This window comes from Phalacrocorax aristotelis, chromosome 4 (genome assembly GCF_949628215.1).
Source record: "Phalacrocorax aristotelis chromosome 4, bGulAri2.1, whole genome shotgun sequence".
NCBI classification, from domain to species: domain Eukaryota; kingdom Metazoa; phylum Chordata; class Aves; order Suliformes; family Phalacrocoracidae; genus Phalacrocorax; species Phalacrocorax aristotelis.
Window position 1 is genome coordinate 25802051 of NC_134279.1, and position 22494 is coordinate 25824544.

General features: G+C 39.0%; 1 protein-coding gene across 3 annotated transcripts in view; it reads right to left on the reverse strand.

Annotated features, from left to right (window-relative positions):
* SEC24B (SEC24 homolog B, COPII component) overlaps positions 1 to 19890 on the reverse strand; it is a 45845-nt gene extending 25955 nt beyond the window's left edge. Inside the window, exons 1-4 of one of the 3 annotated variants that reach the window (XM_075090676.1) lie at positions 19614 to 19890; positions 13718 to 14422; positions 7588 to 7773; positions 2198 to 2302 (exon numbers count right to left, since the gene is read on the reverse strand). In XM_075090676.1, coding sequence (XP_074946777.1) covers positions 2198 to 2302; positions 7588 to 7773; positions 13718 to 14422; positions 19614 to 19737 — 1120 coding nt within the window. In that variant the 5' untranslated portion in view covers positions 19738 to 19890. The remainder of the gene's footprint in view (positions 1 to 2197; positions 2303 to 7587; positions 7774 to 13717; positions 14423 to 19613) is intronic. The other 2 variants (XM_075090675.1, XM_075090677.1) reach the window with 2 other exon arrangements.
* Between the last annotated feature and the right edge of the window lie 2604 nt (positions 19891 to 22494).

Below are 22494 nucleotides of genomic sequence, written 5' to 3' on the forward strand. Positions count from 1 at the left end.
CCAGTATAACTTTTGCTTTCAGAGTTTTCAAGAACTCATTGGCAACATAGTTAAAGAACTAACTGGTGAGAGTGACAAAAAAATTGAGAAGCTACACAAACACAAGCAACCAGATGTCCAACATCTGCTTTTCATAAAACCACTGGCACAGCCTGAGCTAGAAACCTGTTTACAGAATGTGGTTAGGGTTTACATTAACTCCTGGTGACAGGGCATAAAACAGGATAGTTATTGATGAGGTAGGCTACGTATTGAACCTGGGTGCTCTTTCACTCTTTTGCATAAGATAGATTTAAATACAACAATAGCTCAAAGGCTATAGGCTTTAGCAATGTACAAAACGAGAAAGAAAGATGGTAGGGAGCATGAAAACTTTGTCCGTGGTAGGTTTAGCAAACAAAGTAAGGAGACAAAGGTTCTGACTGGTATTAAAAAATTCTGACATATCCTTTGACCGAAACCTTGGCATGGGATTAGGCAAAGATAATTATCTGCAGAAAATTCAGTAGGTAGCCCCACAATAAATACACCAAAATACTCTCCTGGCTCTTTTAGCCTACTCTTTAGAAAGCAGAGTTCAAACAGCAGTTGTATCACAACAGCCAAAGCAAACTTTATGTCCCACAGTGAAATTGTTTTCTAGCTGGTAAAGTCTAACTAGACTCATGGCATTAGAAAAAAACCTTGATATCTAAAATTAGGAAGTATCCTTAGATTTAAAAAGAAGAGTTATTCAAAAGTTACTATTCATAATTTAATACTAATACTCAAGCCTGTTGAAAGAATGAAAGTGTTACCACACAAATGGTAAGAAAGTGAGGAAACTGAACCAATAATCTGAAACAGCAAGAATTACACAGGATATCCAAAGTATCCTGATACTTGTGCTCCACTAGGGCTGGGGGTAATAATATAACTTATATTGATACTATTGCACCCTCCAAATACTGTCCTGTCCTTCTCTGGCTGGAACAATGACCAGTGTTTTCGGCTGAAAATGCCTTCCTCCTTGGAAAAAGAACAGCAGCAACTGCTTTCTGCTAATATTCTAATAATAATTCAACATCACAGTTGAATCATTATTATTCAAATTGATAACATGAACCCATCCCATTGTTCTTAATTATGGCCTGGACGTCATTTTTTGCTCCATTCTTCACAGTATCACTAAGAGCACACTAAGCTATTTTTACAGCATTCCAGTTTTATATTTTAATAAAACTCAGAATTACATGGCCCTGTTACAATATGAATTATAAGCTTAAAGGAAGAGTTACAAAAGTTTGCTATCCCAAATTAATACTAGCACACACAAATGGGTGTAGTGTATCAGCCCAAGGTACATGCTATTACTTCCACCTATCAACAAGGGTAGAAGTCTAATCTTATCTCAAACAGCTTTTTGCACTGTTACCACTTATATAGATTGTAAAGACTTTTTTTTAAGTTAGAAGAAAAAAAGTTACTATCCAAAAGACTAAGGTGGTGAGAGAGATAAAACTTGCAAAACCAAGCCATTCTGCCAAAATACAGGCAGAATCCTTACAATCAAGAATGTAAATTTCAATCAATCAGGACAAACTGCTTCTTAAAAAAAGTAAACAAACTTAAGTTCCCTACAAAGCAAGCAGATTAAAACTGAAATTATGTGCCTGACCAAGGACACACAGTTAGAAAGAGAAAAAAAAGCAGCAGAGATTAATTTACCGTCTTAAAAAGCACACTTATTACCTTTTAGTACTTACTACCTTAACTGTAACAGTTCCCTATATGTAAAATGAGAAACAAGGTAAACACTGTTTACTGTAACAATACAAATGGCACCTAGTTGCTTAACACAAGCAATTATCAGTCTAAGTTAAAGAGCTAGCTATCTTCACTTAAGAGTTTAAAACCTACTACAAATCAAGATATTAAATATATGGGAGTCTTTCAAGTTGTGAATATTACTTTGTTAGATACATAAAACATCTGATACTAATATGACAAAAAACCCCAAACCAGACGGTTTGCTGACCACTACTGGACTCCTTTTTGTTTACTATACTAGTAACAGCTGGGAATTTTCTAGGTAATTTGATACATGATGAGTCAGAGAGACATTCCATCTTAAAGGAAAAATGTTTCAGGGGATGGAAATACAGAATAAAACTTGAGTAGGAAGAGAACAAGATACTGGTGTAAAGCTAAAGCCAACCTGCTTCCTCATCCTCCTCATCCTCTTCCTCATCATCTGAACTTGATGACAAGGGAGCTGGTGCAGAGCTAGCTTGATTATTAACATATCCACCATACTGCATGCCTGTGAAGTGGAAAGCACAAACATAAGAGTCAGACAGACCAGAAAGACGAGAAACGAAGTCACAAATAATTGCATTAAAAGTGAGAGAAAGAAGCTGTTCTAGAGAAAATCCCAACATGCAAAAAGTTAAATCTACAACCCTAGGCTACAGACTATAGTTCATGTATGAACTATATAAGCAGTACAGCAGCAGTAGTTTTTAGTGGGCTAGTTTTGCCAAGTATTAGTAGCATATGGAAGATACCAGGAAATTTCATGTATATATATGTGTGTATGTGCATGTATATCAGGAAGTTAAACACACCCACACAGACCTTCTATATGCGTACTTAATACCAGTTTGCCCACTGGAATACTTTCATAAGTTAATATACAGAGGCAAATGAGTTCCTTCCCAGATAAATTGTTTTATGAAAAACATTAATTTTATACTCTTGCTTGGCACACCTGCCCCTTTTAAGACAGGAATAATTCACTGGAATTCTGAACACTGTCAGAAGTTAATGAAATTACTGCTGTGAGAGTACGTGCAAGAGTATAGGCATATACTTCAGCAACACAGTGAAATCTAAGCTAGGTAAACCCAGAAACTTCATTAGTCTTATTTTTAACTTAGAGCCTAAATTCAGGCTCACAGACCCATATTTATGCACCTAAATACACCATTCACTTTTAAGATCTGGTGACAACACAACTGTTACCACTGTCACCTCCAAACCATAACAGATAAGGTTTTTTGGTACTGGTTTTTTTTTTATTTTTTTTTTTTTTTACAATATCTGCTCTAAACACGTGACCAATAAAAAAAAGCAACACGTATATATACCATTTTAAGAGAGTGAAACATGGAGCAATGGCTTATAATTAATTTCCTACGTCACTCAATATTGATTCAATTTCAGCACCTCGAAGAAGTCTTAAGTTTCTCTTGTCACAGGGCAGGGTTAGCGAGGATTTTAAATATGCTTGCAGTCAGGCAGAAACATCCTAAATAAATGCAAGTGACCACTGTTTCTTAGCAATCCAAAGGATTGCTATAGCAAGAAGGTATTCTAATTCTTCAAAACTCTTCAAAATTTTTCAGATTCTTGAGAGTTTGGGATTTTTTTCCACTGTAGAAGCACAGTGGCACCATTAGAATAGTGATCTTCATTTTAACACTATAAAGCACTGCAGAAGTGTTGTATGTTATGCATAATCTGAAACCACTATGGTAATTAATAATACTTCCATCCACAACCTGAATCAACTGTATCAACATTTTATTTAAATTACAGGCTAAAAATGCTGCCAGTTTCATGGCTTTTTTTTAAAGGGTTAGCAAATGAACCCAAAAGGATCACTTCAACTTCACTTAAGCAAAAACAACAGAATCAAGGTGAAGAATACCTCTTCAAACAGTGGAAGTAAAAAGAAAACAGAGCAAAAACGTATCACCACATTCTTGAAAAGACAAACTTTCATACAGAGGTTAGCGCAAGATGAGACAGACGTTATTTCACTTTACCTAGTGCGTTAATACTCCTACAATTCCAATCAAGTTTCTCCACAATACAAGCAGTGAGAACGATGAAGGCAAAAATGAACGCAAGTGCAACCAAGGATGTACAATGCTTTGGTTCCTCTACACTGCTACAATACAGGACTAACTCAAGTGATTCATAGTCCCGCCTTTTATGAAGGTTAACTGGATGCACTTGATAAGGAGGATACAAGAAAACCATTCTCTGAACAAAACCAGATTACACCCATGCTGACTATGTCTTTTCTCAGGCCCGGGAGAGCTACTGAGGGATAAGACAGAACTACTGCACTATTGTGAAGAGGAAAAAACAACTTAAAATAATTAACATGCAGGTAAAAAGGGGGAAAAAGTCAGGATGACGAGATGCACTGTAACACAGAGAGCCAAAGTAAAAGAAGATGGGCACAGTATGAGAGTGCAAAGACAGACCTCTAACAAATACCATGTACACATATAGGAGAAGAAAAAGTACATTTACCTGGAAGGGGCATGCCAATGCAAAAATTCCAAGCATGGGCAGATAAGAGACAAAGACTGAATTAGTCATTCTACTAATGCTGCTTTGGAGTCTTCGGAATGTGGGTTTTTTTTTGAAAAAACAAACTTCTACTGTAAAAAATCCCCCTTTTCCAGTCACTCGTCACATACATAAAGGATGCACGTGTTCAGAAAGAATAGAGAAAGAGATTTAAAAACTATGCTAGTGAAACAGAAGTTTAGGTATCATGAACTATGTCACTATGAATCCTCTGGAGGCAGGGCTGTCTTGACTCTTACCAGCCTTACGAGCGAATAGATTTTATTTTCATTGCCAGCAGTACTACAAATTTCTGCCTTTAGGATACGCCTGTGTTGTACTAGCACAACTGTCCAGCCACAAAACCAATCTGAGAGCTGATCTGGCTGAAAAATAACCTAGTTTAAGAAGTCATTCTCAGGTGGAAAATCCTCCAATTCTAGTTCACAGCACAGCAATGCCACGGGTAGGCCAGCACAGGGGAAGAAACAAATGAAGGGCAGAAACAGGTGGCTGAAGACAACAGTTCTAAGTGCCACCACATGCTTATTCATTATTTCAGTTGTGACAGCTCAGTTCTGCTACCATCTTTTACAGATTTGTTAATAATGTTAAAATCTCCCACTCCTGAAACTGCTAAAGCTTACTTTAAAATCATTCTTTATTTTGAATGAGATTATTCATACAACTGGCTTGAAATGCAACCATGTAATTTAAATCGTCACAAATTTCTTGTACTGGAAATTTCTAAACCCTGCTACCCATGTACCTGTAATATAATATCATCACATTCTAAGGCTTTATCCCACTATGTTTTACAGGCATGTAGAAACGTAGGTGGGAGGACACAAAAGGATAAACTGGGGTAAGAACTCATTTGCCTATGAAAAAACCAACTATTTAGATATTTTAAGTACAACCACCCATTCCGTGAAAGACTTTAAAACGCGAAGTGTATGTTTTATGTGGCTTAAGTTTCATAACGGAGGCCCCACCAAAAATGAAAATTAAATAGCCATATGCAAAAATAAACTATATCCTGAAGTTCTTTAATTGGCTCTGTACCCACAACCCTCATATTTTCAATGGATTTACTATGGCATTAGGATCTCAATATTACAAAGTAGTTCCTACAAAATGAACCCTCCTCTTCTCCACCCTTAAACTCTTTGCTTTAAGTTATTTTCATTTACTCATCAGCTCCTCTCATCAACATAAAACCAAAGGAAGTCTACAAATAGCATCCAGACAGGACATGCATTCTCAAAGTTAATCTCTAGGATGCTGTTCTCAGGTAAATTATTTATCTGCATTAAATTTGTATGGATATTTATATAAGACTAAATAGGCTTTAATTCATTTTAAGTTCTTTGTCCTGTTAGAACATAGTCAAATAAGTAAGTAGAAAATTTTAATTCTGTATAGGAATGCCCACTCAGGAGCTTAAAACAATGAAATCCACTTTAAAAATTAGTTCAAACCGTTTTTCCAGAGTGCTTTCATGCATACAGCACTACTCTATAATATGAAAAAAATCAGTCCATTTAATCTCTGCATGAGAAACACTTGGAATTCTAACAACCCAGACAAATATGTATTCTATTTTTGCAGTAGGTTAATTGCTACAAATAAAGTTATCAGCAATTAAATGTGATAAAATGGTATTGCAAGAGTACATTATGCTTTCCAGATTCCTCAAATGAAACGAAATGAAGAGAGTTTGAAGTCTCCTAATGCTCATAAAAACATAATCTAAACATAGAAATACAGAACACATACACGTGCATGATGAATTCATTATTGATTATATCAATGTAAATATAACTAGATCAACGTAAACTCCTGATGACTTATCTTTATATTTCTGACATCAGTATGTTGTTGGTTTTAAGGTGTGCTCATTTGGCTACATATGGCATTAACCTTCACTTATGTGGAAATATTTTAATTTAATGAAGAGTTCAACAGCAACCACAGTGATGTGTATTTAATTCACCAAGTGTTCACACATTATACAGGAATCACTGCACAACCATATTTACTGCACATCAAGGCAAGCGCAGTTAAACAGCTAAAAGCCTTTCTCTCATTAGAAACAGTTATGCAATTTTTTTGGAAGATGAAGCAAGAGTTTTCTCTAGCAAGCACAGCTACAGCACAAATCCTACTCAGTATCAAAATCAACTATAAAACTGTCCGAGAACCAAGCATGGTTCCAAAAACTGACTTATTTTGCTTAAAAATGGTACATTGTACGTAGGACTTCATAGCAATGAAGAATTATCTTTTTGCCTGTAAGATATACAATGCTGATCCATAGACAAGTTACTACTTGTCTCTACTCCACGAAGAAATGGAAGAAAATGAGGAATTTGGATATTTATATCAGAAGACTTTGAAATTTAAGAACAAAAAACATACTATGCCAGTCACACACCACGCTTTTGAGAATTATTGTGAACACTAGACGTATCACGTCATTCTGGACAAAATTAATGCCTACTTCCATCTCACACAGCGAGTTCTTTTCCTGTAAGAATTTAAAACTCAAATTGCCAAGAGAAAACACAGCAAAAAAACCCCAGTGCAGTAAATTAGACTTGGAATACAGACACATGTAACAGTCAAGAGGCAAGTCAAACCATCAGGGCTGAAGAAGGCTCAAGACCCAACCGATTCTTTGTCAGGAGGCTACCAACATAACAGGTAGGAGCTTATACAAGAACTCCTCTGTTCTCCCTCAAGAACCCCTGCAACAGCTTTCCGTGGGAGCTTACAGCTAGGGAATAAGAAAACCATTCTATCAGTTTGAATTTAATACTCAAACTCACTCTGTTTCCCAGTGCTAGCACTAACAAATTGCTATTTTACACCTGATTTTTCCATACAGACTGATTACAAAAGCTACTTTTAAGACATCCTTCCAAGAAGTTAAAATAGTGAGCAGCTTTTTAGAAGAATAATGGAACTGAAAGACAGGCTTTTTTGAAGAGACATACAAGACTGCCAACAAGACAAATAAGCCAAAGATGCCATATGGCCAAAGGAAATCAAACAGAAGAGCTAAGAGAAGTTAGAATCAAGGTGGTACAAAACAAGAACACTAAGAGAGCCTGATGAGACGCAAGAGGTGTACTGCAGTCACTCAAATGCAGAAGAGCAGCAATAAAGCTTCCAGCATTCATGTGTGCATGTGGAACAGAGTAGAAGTCTGTACTCTAACTTCCCATTCCCTTTTAGTACCTTCCTTAAGGGCCGACTCTGGTGACTGTGAAACAGAGGGTGAAGATCGTGGCTGTGAAGAAAGGCTTCGAGCAGGTGTCCTGACTGATGAGATCGCAGCAGAGGGAGCAGATGTTCCAGCCCCAGGCTTGGTAAACAGAACGCTCTGGCTCACAGAGTGCACGGGCTGTGAAGAATCAATGCCACCTGAAAACAACAGCAGAAAGCAGGAACGCTTTCTTTGTATTTGCACAGACAATTACACAATTCAAGCAATCGTATTTGATTTCACAGTAACTACAAAAACAATGAAGTACTTCAAAGAGAGATGGCTTCAAACAAGTACATATGGCAAAGTTGGTTGTTTTTTTTACATTAAATACCTATAATGTTAAAAGTCCATTAAAATGAACAAATTGCTCCAACAACTAACAGCAAAAACGAAAGTATGATGTAGTAAGACCAAGCTTAATCAGAAGTTACATTGATACATTTTTGATCCACCCCTACAACTCCCTGCTTTCCAGGCTCCTCCTCTTAGATGCAGGAACGCAATCCATGTGCGATAACTCCCTCTCAACATTCCTCCCACAGGCAGGAAACAGTAAAGTCAGCTGCGTAGTAAACCAGTATTCTGAGCTACTCTGCAATTTTGGTACCCAATTGAGAGCCCCATATTCCAAGCAATCTGTTTCCATCAACCCTGAGCATTCTGCAAAACTTCTGATGTGTTTTAAACATCTGGACTAGAGGTAATCTGCTTTAAAAAGTCAGATTAGTACTTTGAGAGATTTAACACAGTCCAGTTGAATTTTCTATCAGATAACTTAATTGAAATGATTGTCCTTAACTTTTAAGGGGGTTGTTCTTTGTTTATAAATTGAAGAAATTCATATTATGATTCTTTCTTAAAAAACCTGACAGAACAAACTGTTAAAAATAAGAACAGAAAGGAAATGGTTTGACCAATACTACTCAGAAAACACACACATAAATTAAGCAAGAAGAAAATTCAGTTTGTATTTGTAGAATACTTTTTAAGTTCCAGAATTCACTAGAGGGTGCAAAGTAATATTAACTTTGCTTCCTCTGCACATATAGTGGTGTAGTTCACACAGTCCCTGACTCTTCCTTAAATAATGGGGCTGATATCTGAAAGAACTTTATGGGAAAGTTTAGGCTTCTTTTAGAGGGGTTAGAAGAAGGGGCTGCTTAAAATGATCCTTCTGTTTACCTAATTTACCATCAAATTTAACAGCATACATTTTCATTACCTTAATTGAATTCATATTTGAGAACTGCATAATAAAATATTGAGCATACATACTGCTTTTTTGCAAGTGTTTTGAAAAGAAAAAATATGTATTTCTCCAAAGTACATACACACAGCATTTTCTATTGAAATGTACTTGCTATAACCTTTGCTTCCATACATTGTGTCTTGTAGACTCCCCACAGAACCATCAGCACCTCTCAGCAGAAATGTTCTTATTAGGGTAGCTACACAGCTTCCTCAAGTAAGATATGAAAGACAAGGGAAATTCTTTGCAATGTTAGTGCGCTTACCTAGGTTTTGTAGCAGAGAGTGTTGTTTATGCGGTTATAGTATTTTCCACATTTCAAGCCAATATAGCAATGCCCGCAGCATCAAGCGCTGCTGTAGAGCATGCTAAATGCTATAATGACAGTATCACATGTCCAAAGCCAAAACCAATTTACACCTGGATTAGCTGAAGATGTAATACCTTCCTGCCAAGTACTAGTAACTATTTTCAAACAAACGTTATCCAAAATACCCTTCAAAATTATGTGGACCCTTTACATGTGTTGTAAGAAAACATTTTTAAACTCCAAGCAAAAAAAAATAACGTAACTCTTTATACAAAAATCCAACCTACAGAATCACGTTAAACTTCATTTGGTGACTCTGAAAAGTTTTTGCTAGCCATTAGTAACTAAAACCAATGGAAACACTTGAACAAAGTTAATCTTTAAAAATACATCATTAGTAACTATCATCACATGAGGCAATCTACGGTTATGGTAATTAGGCTACCAATTTTTTTCCTCTGGACAAAAGAATATTGCACCCTATCATATAAGTACTGATCAATTTAGGATGGCGTATTTTAGCTCAAGACAAAACTGGACTGAACACCAGTTTAGAGTACAAGTTTCCCATGAGCTTTCCCAGAACAAGCCCAATCAGGCCATACAACATTCCCACCAACCAATGTCATGAGAAGCCAAGAGCTTTGTCAGGCTACAATAAATACAAAACCCGATGTCAGTGGCACAGTATTTTCTGTTTTTCACTGTTCACTCCTCTCACCTTTAATGCGCACCGAAGTTTTCCCTCGTGCCTTTCAATGATGAACATCTCTTGCACTAAAAACAGCCAAGTATACCACTTGGATACAAAAGCCATGTACCAATAAAGATCTACAGTTAAAAGGTATGTTACAGAAAGAATTTGCAGAGCTGTGCAAATTACCAGTGTAATAATTAATTTTTCCTATACACTATCACTTAAAGTGTTCGTTTAATTTCCAACTTGAGATCTACAGGTAGCAATTAAAAAGTGCATCATCACAGCACCTTCAAGTTTTCAGAAGAGATGGAAGAGCTATCCCTTTTGAGTTGCTACACCTGCAATCTTCATTTCCTGCCTCCCCTCCTCCCCTTGCAACATAACATGGGATTTCTACTGAGAGTTTTACCATTTCCCCATGGCTTGGTTTTCAACAGAATCTTATCTTCCTGAATTTCTGTATCTCTGATGTAGTCCTTCCCCTTTTTCCAACCACACCTATATTAGCAGATTTACAGGATTATAGCCTACATTCCTTCAGAACTGGGGCAGCAAGGACTTTAGATCCTGATCTGACATAAAGGGGAAGTATGTGCATGAGAAAGAAATTAAAAGTGTCTCCTGCTCAAGCAGAGTGCCTAGGATTACAGGACAGTTGGCAAGATCCAGGAAGCAAAGAAACAGAGACCATATACCTGCAGAGGGAGTTCTCTATCTCCCTCTCCTCAGGCAGACACAGGGGAGTCTAGTAAAATCTGGGCATCCTGGTTGGCAACCACACTGACTGGAAAGCACCAAGAAAAATGAGTGCGCACCAATTTCAGTTGAAATAAGGTGTAATAAATGTGTTTCATTAAGGAAAGCTACTGCCCTAGAAAGAAAAAAGGCTAAATAATAGTGTATTATTTACATAGCATAACACTGCTTCTACACAGATTTATATCAACACTGTTCTGGCTGAAATACAGGATTTAAAACTACAGGAGGGCATTTGTGATAGATGAAACTAGTTTAAAACAGCAAGCAGAAAAATCTCAAATTAAATATTTGTATTCTACTTTGTTTATACTTCTTAAGGCAAAGAAAATTATTCTCACTGGCCGCTATTCAACAAAACAGTTCAACTTCCAATAAAAGTTGCCTCAAAATAAATTTCTTTTTTTCTTCTAGTGACATTTCAGCAAGCTTCACTGAAAATACTTCAGAGATTTCAGACAGTGGCTGCCAAAGTTTCAGAAAAAGATCTGTTACATGACAAACGTATATCCTCATTACATGACAAACAGCAGCTCAGGGGCTTGACCTTAATAGATGCAGAATTCTGGGGGCTTTCCAAGCCCCTACACAAATTGGTTCATTTAAAAATCTAATTTTAAGCCCAATGCTTAGAACTTTTCTGATGCAAGTAGAAAACAATCCAGAAGTCAAATTTCTGAAAAGCTTATGCCAGTCTACGTTTCCTGAGTAAATCCTGTTTAAAACCACACATTTTATTAAAAACATGGCAGTCTTCTATATAAACAATATTTTAGTCAAAGGTGTTGAATTCTAGACTTAAAAAAAAGTCGGATGGTATTGGAGGCAGTTTGTTTAGCCCCAGACTTCAAAGATGGTGCAAGTCTTTAGAATTTAGTAATAAAACAGCATGGCTCTCTTACTGCAGCCTGGCTACTGATTGCTACCTTTATTTGCTTTTTCCGAGTCAGTAAGTACAGAATCATTTGTATGCTGAGTTGAACCAGGATTCACTCACCAGGGTCTCAACAGGGAAGAGAAAAAAGTTCTTCTCCAGAAAAATCAGTTCCACAATCCAGCCCACTGTCCAAGGAAGCACAGGGCATGCTTGTCCCAGCTCTACAGGCTTAGAAAGAGTTTGAATGCGGTTTAAGTAATTATGCCTGCAGTCCAGCAAACAAACCAAGTACTGCAATATTACTGAAGTGTTACAGACAGTGGATCTGTGTTTATTTTTGTAACTGCAAAGTGTGTACCTATTACACACCACTACCACAGCCAGTTCTGTCATCAGCTCTTTGAAATTCAAGCATAATATTAATACATGGCCTCAAGAAAAACTAGTAACTCAATCACTCCCTTAAGAAGAGCCCTGAATGGTTCAGAAAAAAGACTATCCATTGCTCATATTGCTCTTCACAGTCTGGTCAGCTCCATTATTTCAACTTTAAAACAGCTGTTCCTTATAAAAATAGTTATGAACAAAAAATATATTTCAAAACACCCTCAAAGGAAATAAAATTAACTGACATTTAAATTAAAAACTTCTGTAAATCGAACACTAAGTATGAACAAACAGTAAGTCCTTTTCATATGACTACTGCAAATCTTACTATTCTGGAATGATACCTGCACACTGTCAAGGCCAGCTGTAGATTCTGCACTCAGATTCAATTTTTTTTGGACAGAGTTTTAAACCTTTAGTCCTTGAAAGAATTAACTTTTACACTCAGCCTTGAAATGCCATTAACTTCAGAAGCTTTTTAAGGAGCTTCCTATTTTTCTTTTTTAAACAGAATTTTGTTTCATGTTTTTTAAATATTTAAGAATATCATAAGAAATAGAATTAAAATCTACTAATATTTAAACTACTGAAGCTGAGCTGAAGGGTGACACTCTACATCCTAGTCGGGGGGGGGGGGGGGGGGGGGGGGGGGGGGGCGCAGAGGGAAACAGCAATACTAAAACTAAATTCATCCTTGGTATGGATTGAATGAGCTTGATTTAAGCTTACCTGTTTTTCCCAGGCAAAGCTTTACTATCATTAAAACCATGTTTTTTCATAAGCCTTTGGTCTTAGAAGACCCCCGCTATAAGGAGTCCTAAAACAATTCCAATGTTAAACTATAATCTGACATATCTGGCATAAAAACAAAAGCATTCTACAGTTCTCTAATGTCTGCCTCATCAGAAAAAAGAAAACCATTAGTCTTGCACAGCTTACAAGTCAAAACTGCAGGAAATCAGAAAATTATCAGTATAGAAAGAAAATCAGAATTTTCTTGCACATGCTCTTGCGTTCTCAGAGGGAGAGCAAAATATTTCAATGTGGAGGCACTCCCACATCTCTAATCTCTTTCATTCTTCCTACCAAAAGTATTGCCTACCCTATGAACTTGTACTTAGTCTTCCCATGAAGCAGAAGCTGCAGCTACTAGAAAAGACTGAGTATACTTGTCTTCAACTGGCAGCTTCCCAATTTCATCCTCTATAGCTGCATACATATTGAAAACACCAAGCTGTTGCTTACCAAAAAAAATAAAATCAGGTAAAACCACCAAAATTGCTCTCATTCAAATGCTCACCAAAAATATTAATTACAAAAACCCCAACTGCCTCCAAACCCAGGTAGGCTTCTACTTTTTCTGAACTTTCTGAAGAAAAAGAGTGCAAGCACATTCACTTAGGTAAAATTTAAAGAATGAATATAGAACATGAGTTAAAAAAATTCTCCAGCCAGAAAAGGAAAAAAGCACATTTGTGATTAATAGACATATTTCAGAAATTATACATTCCTTCAAAACTGCATGAAAAAATTCCCTTCCAAGGCCGCTTACATGAAACAAACCCCATTAACTAAAACCATCCCCCAAAGAGTGTCTTTTTCTGTATCTCTTAACAGAAACTTGTCAATGATACGATTAGCTGCTATTGTGAGGACCCTGGTAATCAAATGAGAACAGCTTCAAGAAAGAATAAAGACAGAATTCAAAATTACAGTACAGAATTTCACATAGTGAACAAGTACAAACCATCAAAAGCGCATGAGTTCGGATGTTTCCCAGACACATCTGGAAGTTCACTAACCTTCAAATAATACCATACCTGTGTTTATTTCGTTGTTTACTTTAGCAACCGATGCAGAGAGATTCCTGCTGAGGTTGTCTTGAACAGACTGAGCAGGTGAAGTAGTTGATAATGTTGAATTATATCCCACGGGAACATGCTGTTGAAGTGAATGAGGTACTGATGTACTCTGGCTAGAAAACGTATTTGTCTCTTTGAACTGTCCAACAGCAGGTTGGCTCTGAGAGGTAAATGCGTGCCCATAGACACTGCCAGCAGCCGCAGGATAGGAAACATTATGATACATGGCACTAGAAACCACGGGCATGGTGTAGTGATCAGAACTGGGGGGAAATCCCTGAGATGCAACTGACGAGCTGACAGAAGTACTGTAGTGATTACCAAATGCCAAATATGACTGCTGAGCACTCGTATGCAAGTAGGATGCAGATGATATTGCTCCTTGAACAGGTCCTTCAGCTGACCCCACTGCATGGGGAGGAGTTTTGTTGTACAGCTGCTGGGATTCCTGTGTATTCAATATATTGGTACCCACAGAAGGTGTCATAACATTTTGTGCTGGTGCTGAATAGTAAGTAGGGTAGTAATTGGCTCTATACTGATTATCCAAATGTGAAGCAGCAGCTTTATTGGGCACTTGGGAATAGTGTCCTGAGGGCGCACTATAGTTTGGAGGATGCGAGCTGTAGCCAGAGGGGAACTGCATCCGACTCTGCACAGGACCTGAAACAAAGAGAAGTTTTCACATGTATCGAAGGTGCATCTGCTAGTGGTGCCAATAGATTCTGTACTTTAACTAACACCCAACCAGTTTCTTCTTGTTTTCTGTCACTATTTTTGAGGTCAATTTCCATCAGCAGAAAGAGAGCAAGCCAAGTGTAATGCATGCAAAATACAACATTTGAAGTAATTTGCAAACACACAGAGAAGTAACAGGAAAACTGATTGCTTCAATTATCGAAAGAGGTTGCCATGCCAAGATTGTATGCCTCACATTTGTAGCTGGAATATTTTTAAGTTTTTAGGAGATTAATATTTAAACAAATAATGAGCAACAGTAAGCACCAAACTGATGTTTCTCAGTGTCTGAATAAAACATCATGCCTTAAAGAAACTGACTGAATATGGAACATTAAAAGCTGCAGTCAAACCAATATATCAATATATTAAAATGTAGGTACTCTTTATAAATTCTCAATACAGTGGCAAAGATAGAGAGCATTTTTTGTGATCTATGTCCTTTCGTACTATGTTTTCATGAAAACTGGCATTTTTATGAAACTATAGAGTATCTGACAAGGCACTTCATTTCTGTTTACTGCCCGATACCAACATCTCTTACACCTGAAGTCAGTATCAGAGAAATTGACCTCTGCTGTCACTGCAACTGGCTCTGCAACATTAGAGGTTAATTACATACAGGTCCAGCAAGGGTCAAACAAGTACTTCTTTGCTAGAGATAGAATGTTAACTATGTCCAAGCTGTTTTTTCAATGCCAGCTGACCAATGGTAAATCTGAAGGGTCTCCCTCAAGTTCTTTTCCGGAATCCTATTTTTGTTTCGTAGTGAACCACAAATGCATTTCCCTGGATAACTTCCCTTTTAAAATTACCACACCCTACTGCTTCTGTCATGCTGAATGACTATGGTGTTATTCCCCAGCTCTCAGTGAATAAACACAAGCACAGCACTCGGCCACTTGCAAATTAAACAGCAGCTGTGACAATAATGAACTGTTGATTCCCCCAACCCCTTATATTTACAATGGTTACAAAATATAAGTAATACTTCTGTCTTGAAATTCTGAGAAGTCACTGTTCTCCAAATAACACCCAGATGTTCTACGATTAACTTGCAAGGCAATTTTAATAATGAATTTGTAACAGCACCCTGTAAGCAAGGAGCATACTGTCCAAAATTGCTTTCTGATAAAATTAAGAACGCCCTTTCATAACTGACAATGCAGGAAGTTGAGCAGAAGAGAAAGGAGCTGAAAAATGAACAACTTGCACTGCTGGGTCAAAAGACAAGAAAGGCACTTTGGGAGAAAGCATAAAGAGCATCCCGAGTTTCAAGGAGAGTATGTAACCATGCTTCTGATTCACTGTTTTCTTGAAAAAGAGGGAGTTGCTTCATAGAGCTCTGTAGTTTATTCTCCTTTAAAGGAAAATAATTTTGAGTTAGCAAGTCACTAACAGCTACATGTACTCCGGCAGACTTTTGACCTGCTTTTTTAAAGTCTGAAAGAGCAAACTCAAAAACACACCAATAACATAGGTCTGTCAAGATTTATTGCTTTAAGCAGTTATGTCATTTAAGATGGCAAGAAAAGATTTTTTTCTCTGAAGAGTCTGTGCATTTGTTCTACTAAAATATGTGGAATAAACTAACTGAGCAGGTATAATTTAGAAACCAATTTAGGAGCACCTGACTTCTAAATAAAAGGTTGCATATCAAATCATCTACTGCAAAGTCTTACAGTATCTAGCTCAGGTTTAAAAACACACACCATAAATAAAGACAGATTAAATTACCAGTACAAGATATCAATCTCTACATTATAGAATGCCTGAGTCATCCTTATTCACATTTTTAAGTAGAAACATCTATAAATTTAAAACTATACATAAGCACATAGAGTATAAATCCCATAAAGACCTCATTAAGACACACCTGACATCTGAAAAAAATCACATTTTTGATTTCAAACTCTTGGTCCTTTAAAAGCAAATTTTACAGTTATAGATGAAAGATTATCCCTGTATCTGAAGTCAGTTTTCTGGCCATTTGATTTTAAAGAACGTGAATAGAAAGTAATTTTTGTACTGCAATTAGCAACTGAAGCTACTAATGATGACTAGATAATTGGACAGCTTTCAACACTGGAAATCTGGGTACATCTTCAGTGTCTTTTTGAAATCTGCTTAATTGCACAATCTGCCCTGATGTCTCAAGTATTCTACCTTCCTCCCAAAACACCCGTTAAATCTCTCAAAAAGATTCCACAAGAGGGGTTGAAAGCCTTAGCTGCACACAGGAGGTGTACTGCTAAACACCATCCTATAATGAAAGCAGTGAATCTTTCCTTCTACAGACAAATTAATACTTTATAATGTTATAACTTATAACTACACAGACATTAACAGGTGAACCCCAAAAGCCTTATCAATTTTTTTTTTGGGGGGGGGAGCCACCACAAAAAAAAAGCACCGCACTGTGGCTCAGCCAATGCTGAGCTCCAGCTCAGTCATGGAGCCTTCATTCACCCAGCTTCCCATTTTCACAAAATACTCAGGGATTTCGTATCTTTCAGACCTCTATCTTTATAAAATTTAATGAAACCATCCAGAAGATCCGAAGTCTGAGGAAGGATGGAAAACAAGGCTAAACAACATCATAATAAAAATTACAGTCCCAAAATACTAGTAGAGATACCAAATGCAATCTTACAAACCAGTTGTAGACAACACTAGACAAAAATCTTCTGGAGAGCCATTGGGATTAAATACAATTATCCTCTCAGCATTACATTTCAATACATTAAATTGTTAACACTTAAGTCCTCCACTGCTACTGGAAAAATACACCATCTTTTAGTAGTGATACAACAAGCAACATTTTATTATGCTGAAATTAGGAAACAGGTCATTTTCCACTTAGATACAAAGCCACCTGCAAGACTACTACAACAAAAGCTTCTTGAACTTGCAAGACTTTACTCAGAAGAATTGTATTTTGAAGTCCCAGACTTCACCCTAAACAACGGCACTACTTTTTTTTAAAAAAAACTTAATTATAGGATCTAACTAAGAGCACTGTAAGAGAAAAGAAAAAAAATCCAAACAAGAGGTTAATTTCAAAAACAACAAAACACCAAACCAGAACACGCACCACACCACCATCCCACCCCCTGCAAAAAAAAAAAAAACCACAACACAAAAAACCAACCCTAAATTATACTAAAACCAAAATTTCCAAGGGTCTCCAATGGACTTGGTCATTGGACTCGGCAAAACTTATTAAAAACAAAGCTGAACATTCTTTTTAATATCACTGTATGTGCAACAACAGGTTGCTTGCTTTCTGCAAAAAACAGCCCCCCTTTCATCAGATCCCAGTAACTTCGAGGTTTTACTTGAAATATAGAAATAGCTGTATTAAGTATCTTACATTTAAACTCCATTATACTGGTGTAAAATTGAATTTCAAAAGCAATGACAATCTTTGTGAAATTTAGTTTCTATCAGACAGAACAGGAATTTCCAGTACAGCCTTTTTCGGTTACTATTCCCTTCTACTCCCCCTCCTATTATAATTTTAAAAAAAGAAGTCTCAAATCCTGTGTTATACCTTCAGAAGATTAGTACTAAAAGAAGATAGATACACTAATCTAAAAATTCTGGAATGCTATTGCTAAATGACACAAAATGACAAATTCAGAGTTCTTGCCTATGAATCATCAAATATACATCTCTAAGATATCTTAAGGAACACAGAAGCTAGCGTTAAATTGAGTGGTTAGCAAGTTATACAATAAAAATTCCAGACTATTACTAAACAATGTATAAATTTCTCAGAATTAATGAAAAAGTGTTTTCCAGAAAATAAGCCGTCTACTACAGGGTTTTAAACAAGCTGATTTTAAGACTATTAGCAGCAACATGGAGTTAATTAATTAAAATAACAAACCATAATGCTAGCTCTTTAAAATTACTGTTTCATTCAGTTAAAAACACAAGGAGAGCATATGATGTACAGTTTTAACTTCCAGGTTATTGATGCTGTAGTAGCTGTGCCCTGATAATGACGTGTTTTTTATTAAAAGCCACATAAGCTAGCATTTTCTGAATAATTTCGACAAAACTCAGCATTATAATACTAAAGTTTGGACACATCTGAGGCATTAGCATCTCCCTAAAATCTAGCATTTAATTGCCTTCCTTTTCATTCACTTCAGTGACCTTTGCATTGTCTGCAAACAGACTCAAAACCTACTTCATAGGCACATAAGTGCTTACCGCCTAAATACTCCTTTGGACACGAGAAATATTCATGCGTAAAAAATTTTGTAGGTCGTTACCCTGCATACCGATCCGTGCAGAAAAAATGCCTGTGGACAAAATAGCCTGACTACAAAATAAAGGGTTTAACAGTAGGAGCTAGAACTCTGCAAGCAAGAGGCCCAATTTAGACACCAAACCATCATTAAACGGGGATGAAGATCATACAGGCATTCTGAAAAGTTAACGAGGTGTATTAATAGAGGACTGATTTTATAGCGCACCACTTTAAAAAGGGGGAGCTGCACACTCATTATTTTAGTTCATAGTACAGTTAGTCTCAACACCTCTCCATCTGAAAAGCAAGTCACTATTTGGTGACTTTGAACTATTTTAGCTTTGTTTTTCAGTGACCCACATTTCACTGCTCCAATCTTGTTTACTCAACTCAAAACCCAAGACCCAGTTGCGCGAACGCCTGCCAAACCACCGCTTTTAAGTTCGTAAGCGGTTATGAACTAAGTTATAAACTACTCTCACCTACAACCCGTGGTTTTCTGCCCGTGCTCACGCACGGCTGCCAGGGCCGGGGCCTGGAGGTGCCGAGGCCTCCAGAGCGTTCCCGAGGCGCCGCGGAGCAAGCGCCACTGCACCCGCCGGCTCCACACCGCCGGGGGGAGAAGCGGGGACCCCTTCCCTTTCCTCCCTCCGCCACGCCGGCTCAAGCTGCTTCTTCAAAGTGAACTCCGACCCCCCGCCGGCCCCCCGGGTCCCCGCCGCCCGCGGAGCTGCCGCCCCGCACCCCCGGGCCCCCTGCAGGAGAACACCGTAACCCGCCCCGGCGACCCCGCGGGCGGCCTCTCCCCGCCGCCGCCGCCAGCGCTAGGCCCCGCGCAGGCCGCCGGCCCCTCACCGTTCTGGTAGCGCGGAGCGCCGCTCGGAGGGGCCGCGGCCTCCCGGGAGGCTCCGGGCCCGCCCGGGTAAACCGCGGTGGCGGAACCGGCGGGCCGCGGCGGCAGCCCGGCGGGCGCAGACATGGTTTCTCTCAGCGCTCCCTCGCTCCCCTTCCTCCTCCTTCTTCTTCTTCTTCTTCTCCGCCCTCGACCGCAGCGCCGAGAGTCGCCACCGGGCAGGAGGCCGAGGCCGAGGCCGCCCCACGGGAGCGGGGAGGGCAGGAGAGAGCGCGCAGGCGGGCCCGAGCGCCGCCGCCCTGCCGCTATTAGCGCCGCCGCCCACAGCGCCCCCTGGCGGCGCCTCCCCGCCCCGCCCGCCGTGAGGGAGGCCGAGGCCCCCGCCGCCCGCGCAGGCCTCGCTTCCCGCACGCCGGGGGGGCGCGGTCCTGCCCAGCGCCGTGCGCGGAACGGCCGGGACGGCAGGGAGAAGCGGCCCGGCCCGGCTGTTTACTCCGTGGGTACGGGGGCTGCGTGCCCCGGCTGTAACCCTGTGGATGCGGGCGGAGCGGCCTGGGGCGGGGGGTGAGGGCACACGTACGCCTCCCCTCCTGTTGCCTAGCTGAGGCTTTTTTGTCCATGTAGGTAATACGTGCCATCTGTACCTTAGGAATATATGTACCCTGGAACACACAGAGGTAATGAGTCTGCTCTGCACGGGGCAAGAATGGCCTCATGAGGTGAGGTGAGGTGACAACTTTACCTCTTAATTGTTCTATATACAAACGGAAAAGCTCCAGTGAGGCAGGGTGAGCTGAGGCAGGGCTTTGCTTTCTGTATTAAGAGTACGCACTGTGTATTCTCTCTATAGATAGTGTGTGTATGCTATCTATATAAACAGAAAGGCCTTGACAAGGAAGAGCGAAGCAAGATAAGGCAAGGCTTTTCAGTCTTTGTACAGAATATATACTATATAGTCTCTAAACAGAAAGGAAAATGTTGGTGAGCCTCCCCTGTTGGCAAAGGATCTCCATTCAATTTAGCACTTTGCACAGTCAATCACACACCAATCCATATTAATTTTGACTGTTTGTGTCTCTGCCCCTGCCACCTATCAATCATCTTTCATTCACTCAGACGCTATTAAAGACTGAATTCATTGCTCAGGTTCTTTTACTAAATATGTACAGTAGTCGAAAGCACAATAACATACTGGTGATCGTATTGTCAAGACCAAGTCCAGCTACGCTGAGTCACCTTTACTTGTTAGATGTATTTGACAGGTTTCTTCCCCGTTGGTATGCTGTTTTTCCTGCTGATAGTTATGCATGCCTGTCATTAAATATTTTAATACTTTTTAAATTGCTTTGCCTTAATGCTAAGTATATGGTCTAGCTCTGACTGTTACTGTTATTTGTTCAAAGCATGCATCTTTAAGTACTGGAGGAGCTGACTGTATTTTAAAGCTTCTCAGCCTTCACACCCTATCAAACTACGTGGAGGTGTCTTGCACAGGCCTCTGTCCTTTGGTAGACTGTAGATCCATGTCTGAAAGAAACAGTTTCTTTTTCATGTCCTAATAAACTGGGGAAAGAAACAATGGGCTCAAAATGCAGCACAGTTCAGGTGAGCTATTAAGAAAAAAAACATTACCTTAAGATAGTAAAGGACTAGGTGACATGGGAATGGTGTGATGTTGCCACAACTGAAGGACTCTTAACAGGGTTTTTTTAACCATGTCAAGAGTCAGACTGTCTTCCAGCTTTGGTGCAAGTGATCTCCTGAAGTCCCTCCCAGGGCTATATTGTTGTGCTAGGTCAACAAATTCCACTGTTAAAGCTGTTCTTCCTTCTTAGTAAGCCATCCTCCATCCCCCACAAAGTACTTGTGTGAAATGAACGCATGACAGCAAAATAATTCAAAAATATGGACAACCAGTTGGTTTGTCTTTTCATCCTCTGTGCCATTCTAGAAGGCGCGTAACTGCTTCGTTGTACTACGGCTATCTTTTGTCACAGCTTGCAACATGTGAATCTGTGTTTTGACAAAGGTTTCCCTTTCCAAAGTCTTGTTTCTCTAACTCCTTGTACTATGAGACCATAAATATATCCTATATCACAATCTGAAAATTAAACATCAACTTAAGATCAAGCACAAGGGGATATATAGCACTGTGCTGAAAGCAAGAAGAGGCAACTGGGGATTTTCCCATTGTTTGAATGCTTTTACAAAACTTTTTACACAGCTTAGTTATTTTATGCAAACAACAAGTACGCTGTGGTTAAACCTATTCATTCCTAGGAAATGCAGACGTGTTGGCAGCTAGAACACAAGCCCTTAATGGAAACCCACCATAAACTCAAATCCATTAATTTTGTTTTCCTCATTTATATTGAATCTGAATGCAGTAGCAAGAAATTAGTATTATTGTCTGCTGTTTATGCTGCCATGCAACAAATAACACATGAGCTGGCTCACCTAGGCTATTGCTTCCACTTAGTGTAGCCCTAAACTTAGAGGAGTAACAAATTCTTTGGCCAGTTGGTGAGGCTTAATTACTACTAGATTTGTTTTGACTTTGGTGCAGGAAGTTTCACAATGACACAAAAAGGTCTCACCTGGAGTACTGTGTCCAGGTCTGGAGCCCTCAGCTCAAGAAGGACATGCAACTGTTGGAGAGGGTGCAGAGAAGGGCCACGAAAATGATCCGAGGCCTGGAGCACCTCTCCTATGAGGACAGGCTGAGAGAGTTGGGGTTGTTCAGCCTGGAGAAGAGAAGGCTGCGGGGAGATGTTATAGCAGACTTCCAGTACTTAAAGGGGGACTATAAGAAAGATGGTGACAAACTTTTTAGCAGGGCCTGTAGCGATAGGACAAGGCATGATGGTTTTAAATTAAAAGAGG